Source organism: Pipistrellus hanaki (assembly GCF_964339955.1).
Source record: "Pipistrellus hanaki genome assembly, chromosome: 3".
Classification (NCBI taxonomy): Eukaryota; Metazoa; Chordata; class Mammalia; order Chiroptera; family Vespertilionidae; genus Pipistrellus; species Pipistrellus hanaki.
This window is the reverse complement of record NC_140505.1, coordinates 77,386,228-77,406,031: the sequence shown is the minus strand read 5'-3', so window position 1 is coordinate 77,406,031 and position 19,804 is coordinate 77,386,228. Positions and strand designations below refer to the sequence as shown.

At 48.0% G+C, this 19,804-nt stretch overlaps 2 protein-coding genes across 2 annotated transcripts in view; one reads left to right on the top strand and one right to left on the bottom strand.

Moving 5' to 3' along the window:
- Window positions 1-3,630: 3,630 nt before the first annotated feature.
- On the top strand, window positions 3,631-9,422 carry ERICH6B (glutamate rich 6B; the record flags this gene model as incomplete). Its single annotated transcript, XM_084878230.1, has 3 exons — window positions 3,631-4,206; window positions 6,786-6,970; window positions 9,219-9,422. Exons 1-3 carry the CDS (start codon window positions 3,972-3,974, stop codon window positions 9,420-9,422), a joined length of 624 nt encoding a protein of 207 aa, XP_084734356.1. The 5' UTR covers window positions 3,631-3,971.
- Window positions 9,423-16,110: 6,688 nt separating this feature from the next.
- COG3 (component of oligomeric golgi complex 3) overlaps window positions 16,111-19,804 on the bottom strand; it is a 76,664-nt gene continuing 72,970 nt past the window's right edge. Inside the window, exon 23 of the mRNA XM_084879361.1 lies at window positions 16,111-18,698. Coding sequence (XP_084735487.1) covers window positions 18,669-18,698 — 30 coding nt within the window. The 3' untranslated portion in view covers window positions 16,111-18,668. The remainder of the gene's footprint in view (window positions 18,699-19,804) is intronic.

The following is a 19,804-nucleotide window of genomic DNA, read 5'->3' as shown; positions in this document are numbered from 1 at the left end:
CTGAGTCACACCCACTGGGAAATAACTTTTGTGTTAAAGAAGAAATAATATTGGTAATTTTGAAAATATTTAGAATGGAATGAGATGTAAATATACTCATGTGAAAGAGCTAAAACAGTATTTTGAGAGAAACATAGCTTTACATGTTTATATTTTAAAAAAAGAGAAGGAAGAAGAAGAAGAAATGAAAAACAATGAGTTCAACATTCAATTCAAAGGATTAGAAAAATTAAATAGGAGAAACTAAGATGGAGGCATAGGTAAACACCTATACTGCTGCCTCGCACAACAATTTCAAAACTGCAACTGGAAGACATCGTCCAGAACCACTGGAAAGCTGCCTGAGTGGAAACTCTACAACTAGAAGAAAAGAGAAAAAGACACTGAGACACTGAGACTCAGAGAAGATGCAGAGACCCACGCCCGTGGAAAGGACAGGTGGCTGAATACGTGGCTGGCTTTCTCATGGCACACGGAGAGGGCAGGCAGCAAGCACACAGCTAGCTTTCTCTTTCAGGAGGGAACCAAAACCTCCCAACTGCACTGAAATCCAGTTCTGGGTGACTTTGGATACCCAGCCTCATTCATGGAGAAACTAGACTGACTGGCAGCAGGCGAAACTCGAGAGCAGCCTTCTCTTAAAGGTGCATGCAGCCATTGCTGCACGACAGTGAGACACAGGGGCCTCTTAGGCAGGGCTGATGGGAAACCAAGGCTGTCTGCTCCACCCTGAGACTCCGCCCCATCCAAGCTAAGCACAGAAGCTCTCCCAGTGAAGAACAGCTGATCCTCACAGCCAATTAGCCTGGAGGTCAATTCCCCCAAGTGAAACAAACAACAATCTAGGCTTAAATACAACAAGACTGCACAAACAGTCCACAAAGGGGCAAACCAAGTGTGCCCACCTCAGGTAACTGGGGAGGCTGAGCCACTAGGCCCTGCTAGGACATCTAGTACACAAAGCCACTCCATCAACTCAGGGAAGCAGCTAAAATGTGGATACAAAGAGGCAAGTCACAAATGAAGGAAATGGAGGAAAGCAAAAGACTGGATATAGAGTTCAAAATCACAGTTATAAGGTTTTTCAAGAATTTTCTAGAAAAGGCCAATAAATTTAATGAGACCCTCGAGGATATGAAAAAGGATCAACTAGAAATTAAGCATACACTGACTGAAATTAAAAAAAAATTATACATATACCTAAAGTAGACTAGAGGATCACAAGAATCTAATCAAAAATTTAGAATACAAAAAAGCAAAAAGAAAAAAGAATCCAAAAATGTGAAGATAGTGTAAGGAGCCTCTGGGAAAACTTCAATTGTACCAACATCAGAATTATGGTGGTCCCAGAAGAAGAGAGAGAGCAAGATGCTAAAAACCCATTTGAAGTAATACCATTTCCCCGAAAATATGACAGTGTCTTATATTAATTTTTGCTCCCAAAGATGCGCTAGGTCTTATTTTCAGGGGATGTCTTATTTTTCCATGAAGAAGAATACAGTACACATTTATTGTTAAATGAAAATAAAGGAAATTTATTACCTGTAAACGGTACGGTAGTACGGTAGTTGTCAACACAAACCAGACAAACTGTGAATCCTACAGTATCAAGAATTTACTCATTTATTCAATGACAATCATGTCATCATCTCTGGAACATCATCATAACAATCCAATTCCTGAATTTCCTGGTGAATTTCTTGTGACTCCATTTCTTTCAGAATCAGTGGACCAAATCTCTCATGTTTAGCCTAGGGGGGGGCCTTATTTTTGGGGGGATGCCTTATATTTCACTCAGAAGGAAACCTGTAAGTAGGTCTTATTTTCAGAGGATGTCTTATTTTCGGGGAAACAAGGTAGTGACAGAAAACTTCCCCCACCTGGGGAAAGAAATAGACTTACAAGTCCAGGAAGTGCACAGAACCCCAAACAAAAAGAATCCAAAGAAGACCACACCGAGACACATCATAATTAAAGTGCCAAGAGCAAAAGACAAAGATAGAATATTAAAAGCAGCAAGAGAAAAGCAGTTAGTTACCTACAAGGGAACACCATATGATTGTCAGCTGATTTCTCAACAGAAACTATGCAGGCCAGACAGGAATGGCAAGAAATATTCAAAGTAATGAATAGCAAGAAACTACAACCAAGATTACTCTACCCAGCAAAGCTATTATTCAGAATGGAATGTCAGATAAAGAGTTTCACAGATACGAAAAAGCTAAAGGAGTTCATCACCACCAAACCAGAATTACATGAAATGCTGAAAGATATTCTTTAAAAAGAGGAAGAAGAAAAAAGTAAAGATAAAAACTATGAACAACAAATATGTAATTATCAACAAGTGAATCTAAAAACCAAGGGAATAAAAAATCTGATGAACAGTATTAACTGGAGAATATAATAGAATCAGGGGCATAGAAAAGGAGTGGACTGACAGTTCTCAGGGGAAAAGGAGAGTGGGGGGTTTGGGAAGAGACTGGACAAAAAACGTACACCTGTGGATGAGGATAGTGCGGAGGAGGTAAGGGCAGAGGATTGGTGGACGGGAGCTGTTGGGGGGTGGGGGGGAGGAAGAACAATTGTAATAATCTGAACAATAAACATTTATTAAATTTTTTAAAATTAAATAAACTAATATAGAAAACCCATAGAAGTAGATACATACAAGTGGTCATGATAAGAGCAGAAGTTGATACCATAGAAACCAAATAAATAATAAAATACACAAAACAAAAACTGGTTCTCTGAACAGACTAGTAAAATGGGCAAATGTTAGGTCAAAAAAAAGAGAAGATATTAATAATATAAAGAATGGAGACAATGATATAACAGAGGCAGTAGAAGTTTTTTAAAACAGTGTAACAGTATATGAAAAATGTTTATAATAACACATCTGAAAATTTACATAAAATGAACAATTTCAAAAATATATATAATTCACACAGATTCAAGAAAAAAAATAAAACTTTGAATAGTCCCCCTCCCCCAAAAAAAGACATGTTTAAGTCCTAACCCCCAGTGCCTCAGAATGTGGCCTTATTTGGAAAATTGGTCCTTGAGGATGTAATTATTTAAGATGAAGTCATATAGGAGAAGGGTAGGCCCCTACTTCAATATGACTGGTATCCTTACAGGAAAACAGCCACGTGAGGCACAGAGACACTGGGGGAGAAGGCCATGTGAATGTGGAGGCAGAGACTAGAGTGATGCAGTACAAGTCAAGAAGAAAAGGGATCTCTAGCCATCACCAGAAGCATGGAGAGGGCCATGGGATAAATTCCTCCTCGGAGCCTCCAGGAGGAAGCCACCCTGCTGCCACCTTGGTTTCAGGCTTCTCATCTCCACAGCTGTGAGAGAATACATTTCTGGAGATTCAAACTGCCCTGATTGTATTTCTTTGTTATGGCAGCCCTAGAAAGCAAACAATCAATAACTACTACAGTGATTGAAATGATAGTCTAAAATCTGCGTGAGCGGGTATAAATGCCCCCCCCCAACACACACACACACACACACACACACACACACACACACATACACACATACACACACACACATACACACCTACACATACACACACATGCACACATGCATACATACATATACACATACACACACACACACACACACAGTCATCCATTTCAGCCTCCTCATCACATGGACAGGTAATCTGAGGCCCCGAGAGGTTTCCTGTACAGATTACCTAACAGGTTGCTGGCAGTGATAGGTCCGCTAGTGACAACCCTGTACTCTGAATTGGGACAATCAACCCCTGGACACCTGTCACAGGCTTGTTTTTTTCTTTCCAGATGGATCAAGATGACAAAAAAGTAATTATCCGCCCCAATGAGAATGTCTTTCGAATTCTCTTTTCTGATGAATCAGGCCAGATATAGTATCCGCTGGAGCACAAGGACACCTATATTGACATCTATGGCAGCTAAAAAGTGTAGGATTGGGGGCGGGACATGGTTTTACTAAGGCCCGCACTCTCTGTAGGGCTCTGCAAGGGGATCCCAAGGGACTGCTTGTGCCTTAACCATCTTCCAGTTACCCATCAGGACGGCTGGCTATGCTCTTCTTCCATACAAAACCGGGCCAGACCACATATATCATCCTGGACAACAGTGAGGAGGCGTTTGTTCGGGCCCTTATCAACAACTCCGGCCATGTCACCATCTATGATGAAAACCGAGAGATCTGGTAAGCTTAGGTCATGAGTCCGAAGTAATACAGGTCCCTGACCTCAGACAAGGCGTACTGTCCTCCCCCCAATGCTCTCCCCGTGGGTGAAATAGCAGTCACAGACTCAGGGCAACCACTTCTATTGCGTCATCTCCTTTACACCTCATGAGAGTCAAGCATCATAGGATGATATTAGAAAAACCCAGGACCCCTCTATTCTGGGGGCCTCAGAGAGGAGGGTGTGGTGAGTGCTCTGGAAGCCCACGTATTATATTCAAAAATATAATTCGAAATATTTCATGGTAACTGAACTTAGTTCCTAAGTTACCATTTCTGATAATGGTGGAATACTTCACCTTACCAACTCAAGGTAGTTCAGTCACTTCAAGATTTTTGCCCATCTCTGTGAGGTACCGTTTCAGGTTTCCTGTTCCCTCTGCGTTCTAGGTGGACATGTAGAGGGAAGTGCATATTATCTTGGATTAGCGTTTTATTTTTTTTCTATCTTTTCTTTTCTTTCTTTTGTTGTTGTTGTTGTTGTTGTTATTTTGTTAATCCTCATCTGAGGAGATTTTTTTCTTTTTGTCTTTTCTCTCTCTCTCTCTTTTTTTTTTTTTTTTTTTTTTTTTTTTTTTTTTTTTTTTTTTTTTAGAAAAAGCAGAAGGGAGAGGGAGAGACAGAAAGAAACATCGATGTGAGAGATATTGATTGGTTGCCTCCTGCATGCACCCAACCAGGGCCCAGGAACCTGCAACCAAGGTAGGTGCCCTTGACTGGAATTGAACCCAGGACCCTTCAGTCCATGGGCTGATGCTCTATCCACTAGACCAAACTGGCTAGGGCTTACACTTTCTTTGTTACTGATAGTCAAAGCCAAACTTTTTTCTTATTAATTCTGAACCCCTCCCACCGCCCCACCGCCACCCCTTTCCCCCACCCCCACCCCCCCCACCCCCCCAAAAAAAGACACAAGGATTTTCACATTCCAAGCCTTGGTTTTTAAGAATCTTTTCTCTGTGTGGGTTTTTTCTATACTGACTGTGTACTTTGTTCTCTGAAGGTCCCTTAGTATAATAATGATATCTGAAAGGTGGAAGAAGGTACTAGATACAAGAAGCACCAAGTAGTGGGGGCAAGAAACTTGGTTGAGTTTCACACACCCATCACCCCCAAAATGTCATTGCACAGGGCAGAATGAGCTCCCCCTCCCCAAGCTGCTTCCCTCCCAGGGGCAGCTGTACCAAAGGAAAATGCAATCCTGTGAGGAAAGGTCCCTGAGGGAATTAATTCATCCATCGTGAGCACTGCAGTCCCTTCGTCACAGGGAGATCAGTTTTGTGGCAAAGACCCGCCAAGTCATTTGGAAACACAAAGCTGCTCAGCCAGGCCCCCCACCCCCTCCCGCCCCTCCAGCCTAATCATTGCTAGAAGTGTCCACAGCTATTCCCCAGGTCCCAGCCCACCTCCTCCCCCTCAGCGTGTGCCCAGCTCCCCCGCTGCACCCCAGGCTCTGGAAAGGATTTAGAGCCAAGCTGTTTAAGGACTATTTCTTGGGTCATTTTTTATTCCCGTCTCCTTGGGAAAGGTAAGCTGAGTGTTTGGAAACTAAACCCCAGCATTGCGCCCAACCTCCAGGCCCTGGACTTGAGGAATCTCAGACCAGACCTCCTGCCAGGCTTCAGGGTCCCCCGCAGCGAGGGCCCCCGACCTGCCTGAACTCAGGGTCCCTGGTGCGTGGGTCTACACACTCCACAGCGTGGGGGTCGTTCCAGCCCCTCAGGAGGAACCTCCAGATTTAGATATCTGGGGGTTCCAGAGCCCATTTCCCTGAGGAAGGCTCAGCCCAGAGCTGGGTTCCCAGGGCAGGGACAGACCTCTGACCCCAGGGCAGGGAAGGCCTACTGAGAGAACTGGGATAGGAGCCATCACAGGGCACAGCCAGCAGGATCTGCTCCCAGCGCGGTGCCCCTTTCTCCGCCGACGGTTGTAAGGATGTTCTAATGTTGACCAAGTTATCGCTATGTACAGGCCCTTGATCCTCACAGCAGCCCTCTGAGGGAAGTACTTCCGCAGCTGAAACTGAGGCATTGGGAGTCACGACTGGCCCTAGTAGCAGATGGAGAGTGACATAGGGAACCAGAGGGGCTGGTCAGGAAGGGCCTCTGAGAAAATGATTCTTAAGCAGGAGCCAGCTGTGCCACGCAGGGAGGGAAGTCGGTTCCAGGCAGAGAAAAGAACGTGGCGAAGCCCTGAGGAGGGAAAGAGCACGGAGACACTGGGCAGCCCCTGGCACTGAGAGGAGAGCATGGGGGTGGGGCCCGGGCACAAGACAAGACAAGAGTCTGGCCCAGGAGGGCTGCAGGGCTGCACCTCGGCTTGGGCTTGCCTTCCTGGTTGGAACTTCTCCCACCTGCCAAGACCTGCGGGCGCCTGGGGGCTGTCTGTGGGCAAAGGTTAAAGCCAGAAAGGGCGGGGGGGGGGGGGGGGGTAAACAGGCCTGCCTCGCCCCTCGCCCATGGCCCAGTGCCAGCTGCCTGATGGGACTTCTCAATCTAGGTTGAGCCTGAGCCAAAACCTGGGCTACTACTTTGCCAAAGACAAGCACCAGAAGGCCTGGAACTGGTGGGACCTGGCCCTGCACGTACACGCGCCCCCCCTCCAGTCCATCTCCTTAGCCATCAACCGGCACATCAAGGTGCACGTCAAGAGCCAAGATGAGGTCATCTTCTGCTTCGCCCACAAGACAAGGCGCATTTCCTTAAACCTGGGCACCAAGTACGGGGTAAGGTCTCCCCTCCCCTCGCCTCTGCCCACCTGCACCCGGGCCCCGCCGGCTCGGACTGGCCATGCCATGGGCCCGGGCGCTGTTCTGCGTGACTCCGACCCACGGAAAAAATAGGCCACAGTATCAACATGCCTCACCTTGTCTGACACTCACCGCAGCCCTGTCACAAAGCGGGAATGTGTGTCCCCAGCCCTTCCCTCCTCCCCATACACTCTCATTTCCAAAGAAATGACTGCCCGGGTGTCCCAGGCCCCTGCCCAGTCCGGCAGCAAGTCCCAAAGGAGTGTTAGTTTCCTCGGCTGCTGTAACAAATGACCACAGCTGCGGGATTTAAAGCAACCGAAACTTATTTTCTCACAGTTCTGGGAGCAAGAGGGTTAAAATCGAGATGGCAGCTACCCCCAGGGAGAATCCTTCCTTGTCTCTCCCAGCTTCTCGGTTCTCGGCATTCCTTGGCCTGGGACAGCCACACCCCAGTCCCTGTGTCTGTCCTCACACTCTCGTCTCTCTGCACATCAACCGCCCTCTCCTTTCTCTTATAAGGACACCAGACATTGGGGTTAGGCCCCCCAGTCCTCATCCACGGTCCTTCACTCAATTACACCAGCAAAGATCCTATTTCCAAACACGGTAACATTCCAGGTTACTGGCCATGTCTTTTGGGGGCCACTGTTCAACCCACTCCGAGTGGTGAGTCTGGACCCCAGAGTTCTCACTGTGACAGGCAAGACGGCGGGCTATGGAGACCCTTCCTGAGGACCAGAGTGAAGGCGGGAACCGGGCAAACCTCGGAGGCCTGGGACTGCTGGGATCTGAACCTCTCCATCCGCTCGGCCCCTGCCCAGTCTACCTCCTTAGCTGCCCTCTGAGACACACATACGATCCTGCTCCTGCTCCAGCTCCCCGCCCCACTCCACAGAGGGCTCTGTTCACAGGCCCACCATTCCAGCCTCTCACAGTAGGACTGCCGGGGGAGACAGACGGACGGACGTGTCTTGTGGGAAGTGGGCCAGACGGGGAAGCAGGCCGGTGGAGAAAGCAGACTCAAGCATAATTAAGCTGTGTGACTGATATTTGAAAGGAGAGGAGGGAATGTGGCAGGTTGGGGTGACCAGCTGCCCCAGTTTGCCCAGGTTGGGGGCATTTTCCGGGACAGGAGACTTGGAGAGCTGAAGCTGGGACAGTGCCCGCAGATCCAGACAGCTGGCCACCCCGGCCCCCTTGCCCAGGAAGGCGGCTGGTTTACAAGCTAAAGAATGAAGTCCCAACCTTCTCACCTACCTGGGCCTCCCAGACAGCCGCCTCAGTAACGAGATGATGCATACTTAGGTCTCTCCGAGTGTCCCATTTGCCCTGCACAATGGAGATGCACTAAGAGGGGCAGCTAGAATGGAGAGGGTACGAGGACCTGGGTGCCACTGAGGAGGGTTGGGGGTCAGCAAAGGAAACCAATGCCCAAAGGGCAGGTGAGTGGCTGACATGGTCAGAGTCCTGTGCCAGCGGAGGGGGGTAACCCCAAAGGAACTGAATCAGCACAGATGTGACTCATTGGTGGGTCCTCCCAGGCCAGGCAGCAGGGAGTCCTGAGGACACGCCAGCCCCTCCACGTCCGTGTAACACAGGCAGCCTCTTGCTCTATCTGGGACTGTTGGCGTTTATAAAATGACAGTGTCGTTGTACGGCTTCCATAAGACGCTTTGTGTGAAAACATTTCATAAGTGGGATACTTCATAGAAATAGAACATATTGGTATTCTTAAGCATTCTCTGGGAGACCCTTTGCTCGGCCTTCGTAGCTAAAACCAAGGCGGAATTGGAGTAGAGGTGGCCTCCCGGGGCAGGGCCTCGTCCCAGCAAAACCCAGACACGCTCCAGCGAGCCCGCAGCGGGAGTGCGGCTCTCAGCAGACACCGGACAGTCTCCCAGCTGTGGCAGGGCCTCCGGGGTAGGGGACCCATGGGGAAGAGCGGGTGCCCCCAGGGGGCACTGCCTTTGGGTGGCAGTCCACACTAGGTCTCAGGAGCTGGCACCCTTTGGCTTGGGTAAAGGCTGGGGGTGGCCACGGGCACCGGCCCAGTGCGTGTCCTCGGGAAGCAGCAGAAAGGGTGCTGGTGGCTGGGCTGGGAGCAGAGATTTGCCCTGGAGAGTGGCCTTTCCAGGGAAGACTCGGTCCTGGCCACAGGGGTCTGATGGGGGGAGAGGGGGGCAGCATGTACCCTCACCTAGCCTTCCGTGAATTCCCACAGTTCATCAACCCGGAGAAGCTGAGTGAAATGAAGATGAAAGCAATCCTGGAGGTGAAATTTGATTCAACAGCTCGGAAGATGCAGGTCCTTCTGGGGAAAATGAGTAGGATCCTGAATTTCCTGACCATCTGTGATTTGGAAATCTTCATAGAGAGCTCCATGAGCTTCCTGCTGGCCTACAGGAGGAGGAGGAGGTGGTTTTAGGTCCAGGCGAGCGCAGTTGCCACGCTGCCCGGGCCTCCCAGCACCTGCTGACCGGCTCTGGGAGGCCACGGTCAGGAGCACCAAGGAAAACCCCAAGTCTTATTTTTGTCTCTTGAGAGTTGTTTTGTGATGTGGGGCCTGTCACAGTAGCTTGGTTTGACAATAAAAGTCTTTGGGGTTCTGACAGACTCCATGGCGAGGGACAGAAAAGGCTCAGGAGCTGGCCCTGACCCGACAGCGTAGAGGCAGGCTGTCTCAGGGGCCGGGTAGGGCCACACCTGTCCTGCTTGCTCCCACTGCTCACTTGCAACCTTGCTATGTACCTGGGTGGACTCAGGACACAGACCGTCTCAAAGTCTAGCTCTGCTGAGGGTTGGCTGTGTGGCAAGTAGCTTTACGCCTCCGTTTCCTCGTCTATGAAATGGGTCTAGAAATAGTAGCTCTCACTAACCCTGACCTCATCTCAAACACCCCCTTCCCCAGCCCCAGTGGGGCAGAGGGAAACCCAGACAGCAAACCACACCATCCTGCAGCAGGTCCCCAAACCAGGAGCCAACTAAGCCCGAAAGGACCCACACTAACCACCTCCAGTAGCTGGGACCCTCCTGGTCACTGGTAATAGCTGCCAGCTGGAGTAGGTAAAGCAAAACGGGAGGTGGATGATCTGGATGGGAGACACAATGGGTCTCAGAAAGGACAGGGGCATGGAAGGCAGCTGGTTCTGAAGCCACATTCTCTATGCACCTCAGTTCACGTGACTTTGTTTCCTGATCTCTCGCAAAACGCCCCCATGGCTGGCTGATCTGGTGCAATCCAGGGCGCTAAGGGAAGGTGGGTTATGTCTCATAAACATGCTTCCTAGTTGATGCCTGAGCATGGGGAGGGGTAGGAGCTTCTAGAACAGGGGGCTCAGGAGCTGGGCTGTGTGTCTTTTAAATCCCCGGGACACAGCACGTTTCCCAGGGTGATCTCAACTGCAGCCTAAACCAAGACAGGAACCCCTTCTGGCAATTAGCCCTTCCCTGCCCTGAGCCTGGTGCCTGCTCTCCTGCTCTCACACGGCCTGCCTCCACCTCTCGCCCGCACACAGGCGCGAAGCTGCACGGCTGGGCTGGGACGAGGGTGCTGAGGCCAGCAGGGCACTCGTTACAGTCGCTTCCACTGTTTGACTCACACTTGCGGTGAACAGTATCAGCAGCTAAAACTACAGTGACTACCATACGTGGCGTGGAAGCCGCTGCAGAGGTGTAGCTTTGCAGGCCACCCCCACGTGCCCAGGCCCCTTGTTGGCTGGGCACCTGCGTTCAGTAGGCGGAGAAGCCCCTCTCCTCACGGGCACTGAGACTAAGCTCCTGGGTCGCACTTGGCAACGAGCAAGTCCTTCCAGGCTTGCAGCCGGGCCTCCAGACGTTTCTCCCGGGACTGAAGGCCTCGGACCGGAGGGCGGGTGTGCCCTGGAGTCAGACAGGCCTGGATGGCCGTCTGGGCAGCACCGTTTGACAGCTGTGGGGCCCTGGGCAAGGCAGGGAGCCCCGCTAGCCTCCGTTCCGCACCTGTGGCGGGAAGTACAGTGAAGCGAAGGGAGGTGGCATCGGTAAAGCACTGGGCGTGGTGCTCACAGATGCAGCTCTTACTGCTGTCAGCCAGTTCCTTTTCCCTGGTCTTCCTCCTCTCACCAAACCTGAGCACAGGCTTCCACTAGCACAGAAGCTGTCAACAGGCGGCCTCACAGAGGCATTTTATCTCGTCAGTCCCATTTTAAACTATGTTGTTGACAACATTTAAAAAAAAAAAAAACAACATATTTTTATTGATTTCAGAGAGGAAGGGAGAGGGAGAGAGAGATAGAAACATCAGTGATGAGAATCATGGATTGGCTGCCTCCTGTACATCCCCCACTGGGGATGGAGCCCGCAGCCCAGGCACGTGCCCTTGACCGGAATTGAACCAGGACCCTTCAGTCTGCAGGTGTACGCTCTATCCACCGAGCCAAACCGGCCAGGGCGGCCAACATTGAATAGATGGGAGCTTTCCAGCCGCTCCTGTAACGTCCGCTCTGCGCCAGGCTGTCAAAGCCTGGGCCGAACACCGAACTCAGGATCGTTCCATCAGGATCACCTCACAGGCTGGGCGGTAGATACTGACGGCAGCCAGCCAGCGGCCAGGCCTGGAAAAGCCCGATCCCACCCCTGTCCGTCTGCTCGGACTGCTGGAGCCACGGAGACGATGCCCTCAGCTCCGGAAGCTGGATGCGCAGGGCTTCGCTGAGCAGGTGCGGGGCGGGCATGGAGCAGGGCCTCTCTCCAGCTCCAGGGAGCTCCTTGGCTTGTGGCAGCATCACTCCAGTCTTCGCATGGAGCTCTCCCTGTGTGTCTGCGTCAAATTTTCCCTTTCTATATGAACACCACTCATAATGGGTCAGGGCCAGCCTACTCCAGTCCAGATTCCACCCCCTCCACACCCCTCACACCTTCCCTCCCCCCATCTCAGTCTGCTCCAGTGTGCCTCAATTCACTAGTAATTACATCTGCAATAGCCCTTTCTCCAAATAAGGTCTGTGGCATCAGGACTTCAACATATGAATTGGGGGGACACAGTTCAAGCCTAACGCCATGTCTGCCTCACACCCCACCCCCGCCCAGGCCCTGCACTTCCTGAGCGGACAAGGCCTCTTGCCCATTATCATTTTATCTTCAGGGACTTGGCAGGAAACGGTGCTTCCCCTACAAACAAAAATGAACTCAGTTGGGCTGTTTATCAATACTAACTGTTCAGTGACACAGCAGTTGAATGCCCCAAGGCACACGGAGGCTCGTCCAGTACCCACAGAAATTGCTGATTAATTCAGTAACAATTACACCACGTAGTAAGTATGCACTGGGCGCCTACCATGTGCTGACGGTCCAAAGAGAACAGGTTGTCTGCCTCGGGATCAGAGACACAGCAACAGCAAAAGGATGCAAGCGTTGCTTTGTGAAGGAGCAGAGGAAGCAAAGGCGACCCCTGGGGGAAGCTCTCTGAGCCAGGGCTGAGGGACCAGGAGGGGTGGGGCGGGCTGGGAGTCCCCAGGGGCGCACGCATCCCGGCAGAGACAGAGTGAGCACCCAGGACAGACAAAAGGCACGGAGAGGGAGACCCACTGGAGAGTATCTTCTTCTGGCTGCACAACTCCCAGCCCCTTCCTTTATGGGGAGAACACTCTTCTGAGTGTGTGTGTGTGGGCAGCCATGCCCTGCTTGCCGGGACAGAAACTAAAAAGGTGTTAAGAGCCAGGGGCCAGTGAGGACCCAGAAACCACATCAGTAATTCCATCAGGGAAAGTGTAACAAAATCTAGCAAGCTAATACTAAAAGGGACCTGAAAGAGAACTCTGGAAACCCAAGAACAGCAAATGTAAGGCACAGTGTTCTCCCTCCCTCCTCTCCCCGGCTCCGTCTCCTCTCTTTAGAATGTGCCCAGGAAGGGAACACAGACCTGGCGGGGCAGATGTGACTGCAGCCCTGGCTGTGGGGAGGTTCTGGGCCCGGAGCTGCTGCACAGGCTGTGGCCTCCAGGTTGCAGAAGCTGCTTCACAAAACGCTTTCTGCCGAGTGCCAGGACAACTCACCGGAGGGGTGCGCCAGACCTCCCAGGCAGTGCTGAACGCCCAAACAGAAGGAAACGACACAACAGAGCCCCACCCCGGGCCTCACGTGCACCTCCAGCGCCGCAAAGCCTGCTACTGCAGCAGCAGGCACAGGGGGCATGTTCTCAGGGCCCGGCTGGGAATCTCAAAGCCGGGCAAAAGGGGTGGATTTGGAGCTGATAGCAATAAACCAGGAACTGGCACAGAGGCCATCTTCCAACACTGTACTGAAGCATGGACTACACACACACACACGCGGGTGCCTCACAGGGAGTGAGCTTGGCCAAGATGAAAGCAGTTGAGTGTGGCTCTGCCACAGAAGGGGAGACCGGACCAACTCTTCCTGCTATGGGGGTAAAAATGCATCTGTGATGCTCCCTGTTCTTATCCCTTTGCTCCCCAGTCTGTCCCCACACCCCCACTTCCTTCCAGGAAAGCCGTCCTGCTCGAGTTAGACAACGATGTCCTTGGTGGCCTGCACTCAGGAACCCTGACGGATGACTACCGTGTTTCCCCGAAAATAAGACATCCTCCAAAAATAAGACATACTTACAGGTTTCCTTCTGAGTGAAATATAAGGCATCCCCCTGAAAATAAGGCCCCCCCAGGCTAAACATGAGAGATTTGGTCCACTGATTCTGAAAGAAATGGAGTCACAAGAAATTCACTAGGAAATTCAGGAATTGGATTGTTATGATGATGTTCCAGAAGATGATGACATGATTGTCATTGAATAAATGAGTCAATTCTTGATACTTTAGGATTCACAGTTTGTCTGGTTTGTGTTTACAACTACCGTACTACCATACCATATACAGGTAATAAATTTCCTTTATTTTCATTTAACAATAAGTGTACCAAATTCTTTTTCATGGAAAAATAAGACATCCCCTGAAAATAAGACCTAGCACATCTTTGGGAGCAAAACAATATAAGACACTGTCTTATTTTCGGGGAAACAGGGTAGTGAGGGCATGAGGCTGGGGGATGGGCAGGGGCTGAGACAGCCTCGTGTGCCGCAGGAGTGAAAGTTTTATATTCTGGAGGAAGGGGAGGGAAGATGTTAATAACACTGGGCTCTTGTAGTAAAGATACTTCAATATTCCAAACAAGGATATTCAAACCGAGAGCCTTGACATGGGCAACGGCAATAGAAACACAGAGAAGGGAAGGAGATAAAGAAAGAGCTATATAAGATAGGAAATAGTCACCTGGGGTGGGGAGGGGAGGCTACGTGACTGGCAGCAGTGGATTCTTTCATTCATTCGCCTACCGCAGGCACTGTCCCGGGAGCTAGGTATACAACAATAAACAAAACCAAGCTCCCCTCCATGCAGTTTGCAATGGGTTGAAGAAAACAGAAGGAAAAAAAAAAGAAAACACACACACACACACACACACAAATAAGCTAAATATCTCATGTGCCGTATGAAAACAAGTAAGCCAGGTGAGGGAAATAAAGTCTAGAGATTGGACGTCCCTGAAGTATATGTACAGTAGGGCTTGTGCTGGCAAAGTATTTGTTGTGAAAGGCTGTCCTGTGCATCATAAGACATTCAGCAGTTCCAGTTACTGCTACCAACGAGGAGCCAGTAACATCCCCACATACACCAGGCAGGACAACCAGAAAGGTCTTCAGTCATTGCCAAGTGTCCCGGGCAGGGCGAGGGAAGGTCACCCCTTGTGGAGAACCACTGCGGTGGATCAGTCTGAGGTTTATTTTGTGGTGCAGCATATGTCTGTTTTTGCAAATGTTCCACGTACTTGAGAAGAATGTATTCTGCTATGTTAGGTATTCTGAAGTTAATGAGGAAACACAAGCACATCTTTCTATAACTAGGCTGCGCTTTATAAAAAACGCCATGAAAACAAGCAAAACCTAAAGAGGAGTTGTATAAATTTAAAAGGACTAAAGAGACATAACCACCAAATAAAATATAAGAGCATAGATAAAAAGCTATGACACATTTTGGGGGACAACTGAAACTAAAATATAGACTATTAGAGATCACTGCATAGTTTTAGGGATAGTGACGGTATTCATGTTATGTAGGAGAATGTCCTTAGTGTTTGGAGATGCTGATGTATTTTAGGAAAAAATGTCTTCAACCTACTTTCAAATCATTTCCATGTGCATGTGTATACACTGATAACTAAAATCCATTTGGTTAAAATGTGTGAAAGAATTCAATCTTATAAGAAAAGTTTTCAGAGTATACAAAGACAAACCCAGATGCTATATGCCAAACATTTCATAGCAATTTGCCTTTCAGGGTTTATTTATTAAAGACTTTCACAGTTTATGTTAAAATTCAAACACTACAGAAATGTCTAATACTGAACATTTTTTAAGTCAGAAATAGTTTTAAAAACTATTTCAAAAAGAAAAAAAATGTATTTATCGGGTCACTACTTAACGGGTGCCCCTTTTCAAGTTCCCAGCAGCTGCCGGCCGGCTGCAGAGGGCGAGGGGGCGGCGAGCTGGTTAGTGGAAGGAGCGCCCAGAAAGGAGGCGAGGAAGCCAGTGCCTCTGAGTACCGTCTCTCGCCAGCATCCCGGCTGCGGTATGAACGGCCGCTGTGACGAACTGCGCTGACACTATTCTCTCTCACTTATAAGGCAGTGAAAGAAGAGAACTTAAGATATGGAGTTGTTAAACCAGGGGGAAATACACATTCATTTTTATTGCTACTTCAATAATGCTAAATTTCAACACAACCATTTGTGCTGACAGTACTGGGGAAACTGGCAGTTTTGTAAACAAAGAAAAATTTAGATTCCTTCAACTAATGAAGCATTATGATGCTTTAGAAATGTCTTTCCATACTATTCATCCTGCCAAAAGAACTCACACACTGCAAGTAAAACGGGGAGTCGGAGTAAGATTGGCGGAGCACACCGATGTCGATATCCTGCTTGTGATATAAAGTGTTATAGTTTTACAAGATGTTACCATTGGGATCTGTCTGAATTATTTCTTACAATTGCACATGAATCCACAAGTTAATGCAATAGAAACTTCAATTAAAATTTTTTTTAAAGAATCCACACACAGCACACACGTTAGGAAGCAAAAATCTTTTGTTTTTTTAAAAATTCACATTTCTTAAAAACAGCAATTTCTAGCCAAATAATATAAAGCCTTTTAAATTAATTATTTGAAAGTATGTACATTCTTTGTATAAGTAAACTCTTGAAACTGTACAGGTTTAAACAAATAATCATTTAGCAAACAAGTTGGACCACTACCACCTACTCAGCACTTTGTAAGGTGTTTGTTTCAGAAATAAAAGATTCAACACAAGAGCAAGTGCTGCCAAATATTTTGATCCTTAATAACACATACTGCTCTGTACATCAAATTACATCAGTCATAGTATAGTACATTAATCATGCCCTTATTTCTTTGGAAAGGCTTTTTAAAAATCATATATACAACATAATACACAAAACTGGGTATTTTACAGTATATTTCATTAAACATGTATTTTAAATAGTAAATGGAAGTAGATTCAATCTTCCTGTTTCATTCATTTCATGTCAAAGAATGAATATGGATCTTCTTTACCTTCCCAAAATACAGCCCTATCAAGCAACATACATCACTAACCTAAACAGAGTTGAAAAACGAGTGACCTGTTTAAAATGACAGACATGTAACCTACCTACGCACGGTGGGCTTTAAGGAGATGAGAAAGCCTGCTAGTCATGCAGAATGAGGTCTGCTGGCCACATTCCAGAACACCTGTCAGTGCTCCCTCTCTAGGCTAGTGTGTGAACGCTCAAAATCCCTTTCAATCTAAAAAGCAGGCTGCATTGACTATCAGAGGCAAAACCAACCCACTCAGGAAATAGGTGTTTGTAGGAAAATTCATAGAAGTGCATAATGTATTTGACGATCCCTGATATAGAGTGTTAGATGCTAAGGGTGGGCCATCTTCATCCTCCCTGTCTTTGTTAGTAAAATGTACTTGCTGCAGCGGGTACAGGCACAACCACTACTAAACCTGAAGGCAGTGTACAGAAGGCTGGTAACCTCGACCTGCATGCAAGAGATATGCTATTCATCTCGTGTGTGTACGGTTAGCACACATGATGGTACTTCCCAGTACCATCTGGCTGTTGTGCCATAAAAGTTCGCACTAGATAATGCACACGTGCAGGCAGCAACCCTCTGCAATTCAAGGAAGACAGACACTGGGACCTTCCCTGAGGTCCCTGACTCTGGAAACTAACACATCAAAAACACAGAAAAAGGGGAGGGAGGAGGTAGAGAGGGCAAAGGGAGGGCAAAGGGTGGCAGAAAGAGACTTGATTTTGGTGGTGAGCACACGATGCAGTGTGCAGATGACATGACAGAGTTGTACACTTGAAAACTGTATGATTTTGTTATCAATGTCAACCCAATAAATTCAATAATAATGATGATAATGATGATATTTTACCTTCCCAAAATAGAGCCCTATTGGTGTGGCTCAGTAATAGAGCATCAGTCGTGCACCACAGGGTCATGCATTCAATTCCTGGTCAAAGGCATGTACCTGGGTTGCAGGTTTGTTTCCCAGCCCCATTTCAGGAGCATGCAGGAGGCAAACGAATAACATATCTTTCTCACATCAATGTTCCTCTCCCCCTATGTGCCTCCCCCTCTCCCTCCATTTCACACTCTAAAAAAAATATCAATATATCAATGGAAAAAATATCCTCTGGTGAGGATTAACAAAATAACTATATATATAAATGCTCGGTGACTGGAACGACCAGAATGACCAGGAGCTATGATGTGCACTGCAGCCAGCCAACTGGCCCGATCAGGGGCGGGGCCGGCCAGCCAACCTCCCGTGGCCCCTCCCCCCAGGCAGGCCCCTTCTATCCCTTTCTAGCCCAGCCCTGATTGGACAGGGCCAGCAGCCAACCTCCCACAGCCTTCTCCTGGCCAGCCCAGCCCCAAACGGCCCCGATCAGGGTGGGCTGGCCGGACCCCACCCGTACACGAATTGAGTCTCGAGTAATAATGTATTTTTTTAAACACAGGAGATAACACCCTGAACTCCCAGAAAAGCAGCATGTGTTCTCATAAGCATCCAATCTACTCCAAACTAAATTTCAAAGTGACAGGAGAAACATTATATTGAATGTAGAAATAACATTTCCAGAAGTAAAAAAATAATAATAATCACTGTGGAATGCTCAGTGGTTAAAAGTGTTGCAGTGTTTCACGCTTTAAGAAACCTTACTCTTAGAAGCTTCCTAATTAGCAGTATTTCCATAAAGTTCTTCTCTACACTATCTATTGCAACCTATTTTCATTGCACATATTTTGTTAAGAACCATTTCACCGTGTGCTCATCATGGTTACCTCTTAAAAACTTACATTTCTTGAGGCCATTTAATGAGGCAAGTGCTGCTGCTCATAGATTAATCTTTGGCATTTTGATGCTTTTACAAGGGAAACACCGATTTTGAACCCTCTGCTTGTATTTCACCCTGCAGTCAGCGGTAAGTAGCACGCTGGAGTGGTTCTTGGGGACATGCCCACGTACAGTTCCTCAAGTGTCCTGCAGCCTGGCTCTCAGCCGCTCCTGGACAGACCGTTTACAAGCACCGCCGGACTGGTCTGGTTATTTAGAAACTGATAGTAAGAGGTTCAGCTGAAAAGCAAGGTGAAAGGCAACATTAGTTCTGCTGTGGAATACCACGGAAAAGTTGTTTAGAGCCCCAAAAACAGAATGAGAGGAAAAGTCTAAGATTTTGAGACCAGGTAACATGGCTGTAAGGTATGAACTGCGATGCTGATCTGATTGCTGGAGCTGCCACTGGGCATTGGGTTTGATGGAGGCCTGTGGGGAGTCACACACATCACCTAATCCACACCCTCAACTCATTCAGAATCCAACGAGGACGACAGAAAAAACTACAGACCAACACTAACCAGGGACAGAAATACACCTAAATAATCAATTCCACCTTTTTCTATGCAGAGTGTGCTTTCAGAAGAGTTGTATGAATGACAAATTCTTTGAATGACTCTTGAAAGCATAAGAATAGGCATGACAAGTGAATTGCCACTTACACGCTCATCTTACTGAACCCAGGAGCGCCCTGACCACTCTGTAAGGGGGTTGTGACACGGAGCCTGCCAAAAAGCCTGAGAAATCCACCTGGTGACAAAGGGAAAATGACAGGCTGCACATGGCAAGTTGTCACCCAGGCCCTAGCAAGACTTGCAATTAAATGAACAGAGCAGTGAACCCTTCTATAAACTATAAACTATTTTGATAATCAAAATAATCATGAATCCCTGGCCAGTGCGGCTCAATTTGTTGGAGCGTTGTCTGTGCACTGAAGGTCGTGGGTTTGATTCCTGGTCAGGACACAAACCTAGGTTGCAGGTTTAATCCCCAGTGGGGCACGTACAGGAGGCAACCAATCCATGTTTCATTCTTACATTGATGTTTCTCTCTCTCCCTCTTCCTTCCTTTCTCTAAAATCAATATTTTTAAAAAATAAATAAATAACCCCATAATCTAGTGCAAGGAACACAAAATCACCTCTGTGTTTTTCCTGACCAACATATAAAACCTGGATCTAACCATGAGAAAAAAGACAACTTCAAACTGAGGGACATTCTACAAAACAACTGGCATGTCAAGGCAAAGAAAGCCAAAAAGGCTACAGAACTGCTCCAAATTAAGAGAAACTAAAGAGCTGTGACAAGCAGCAGCAACCGGGCTGGATCCCTGAATATGGATTAGAT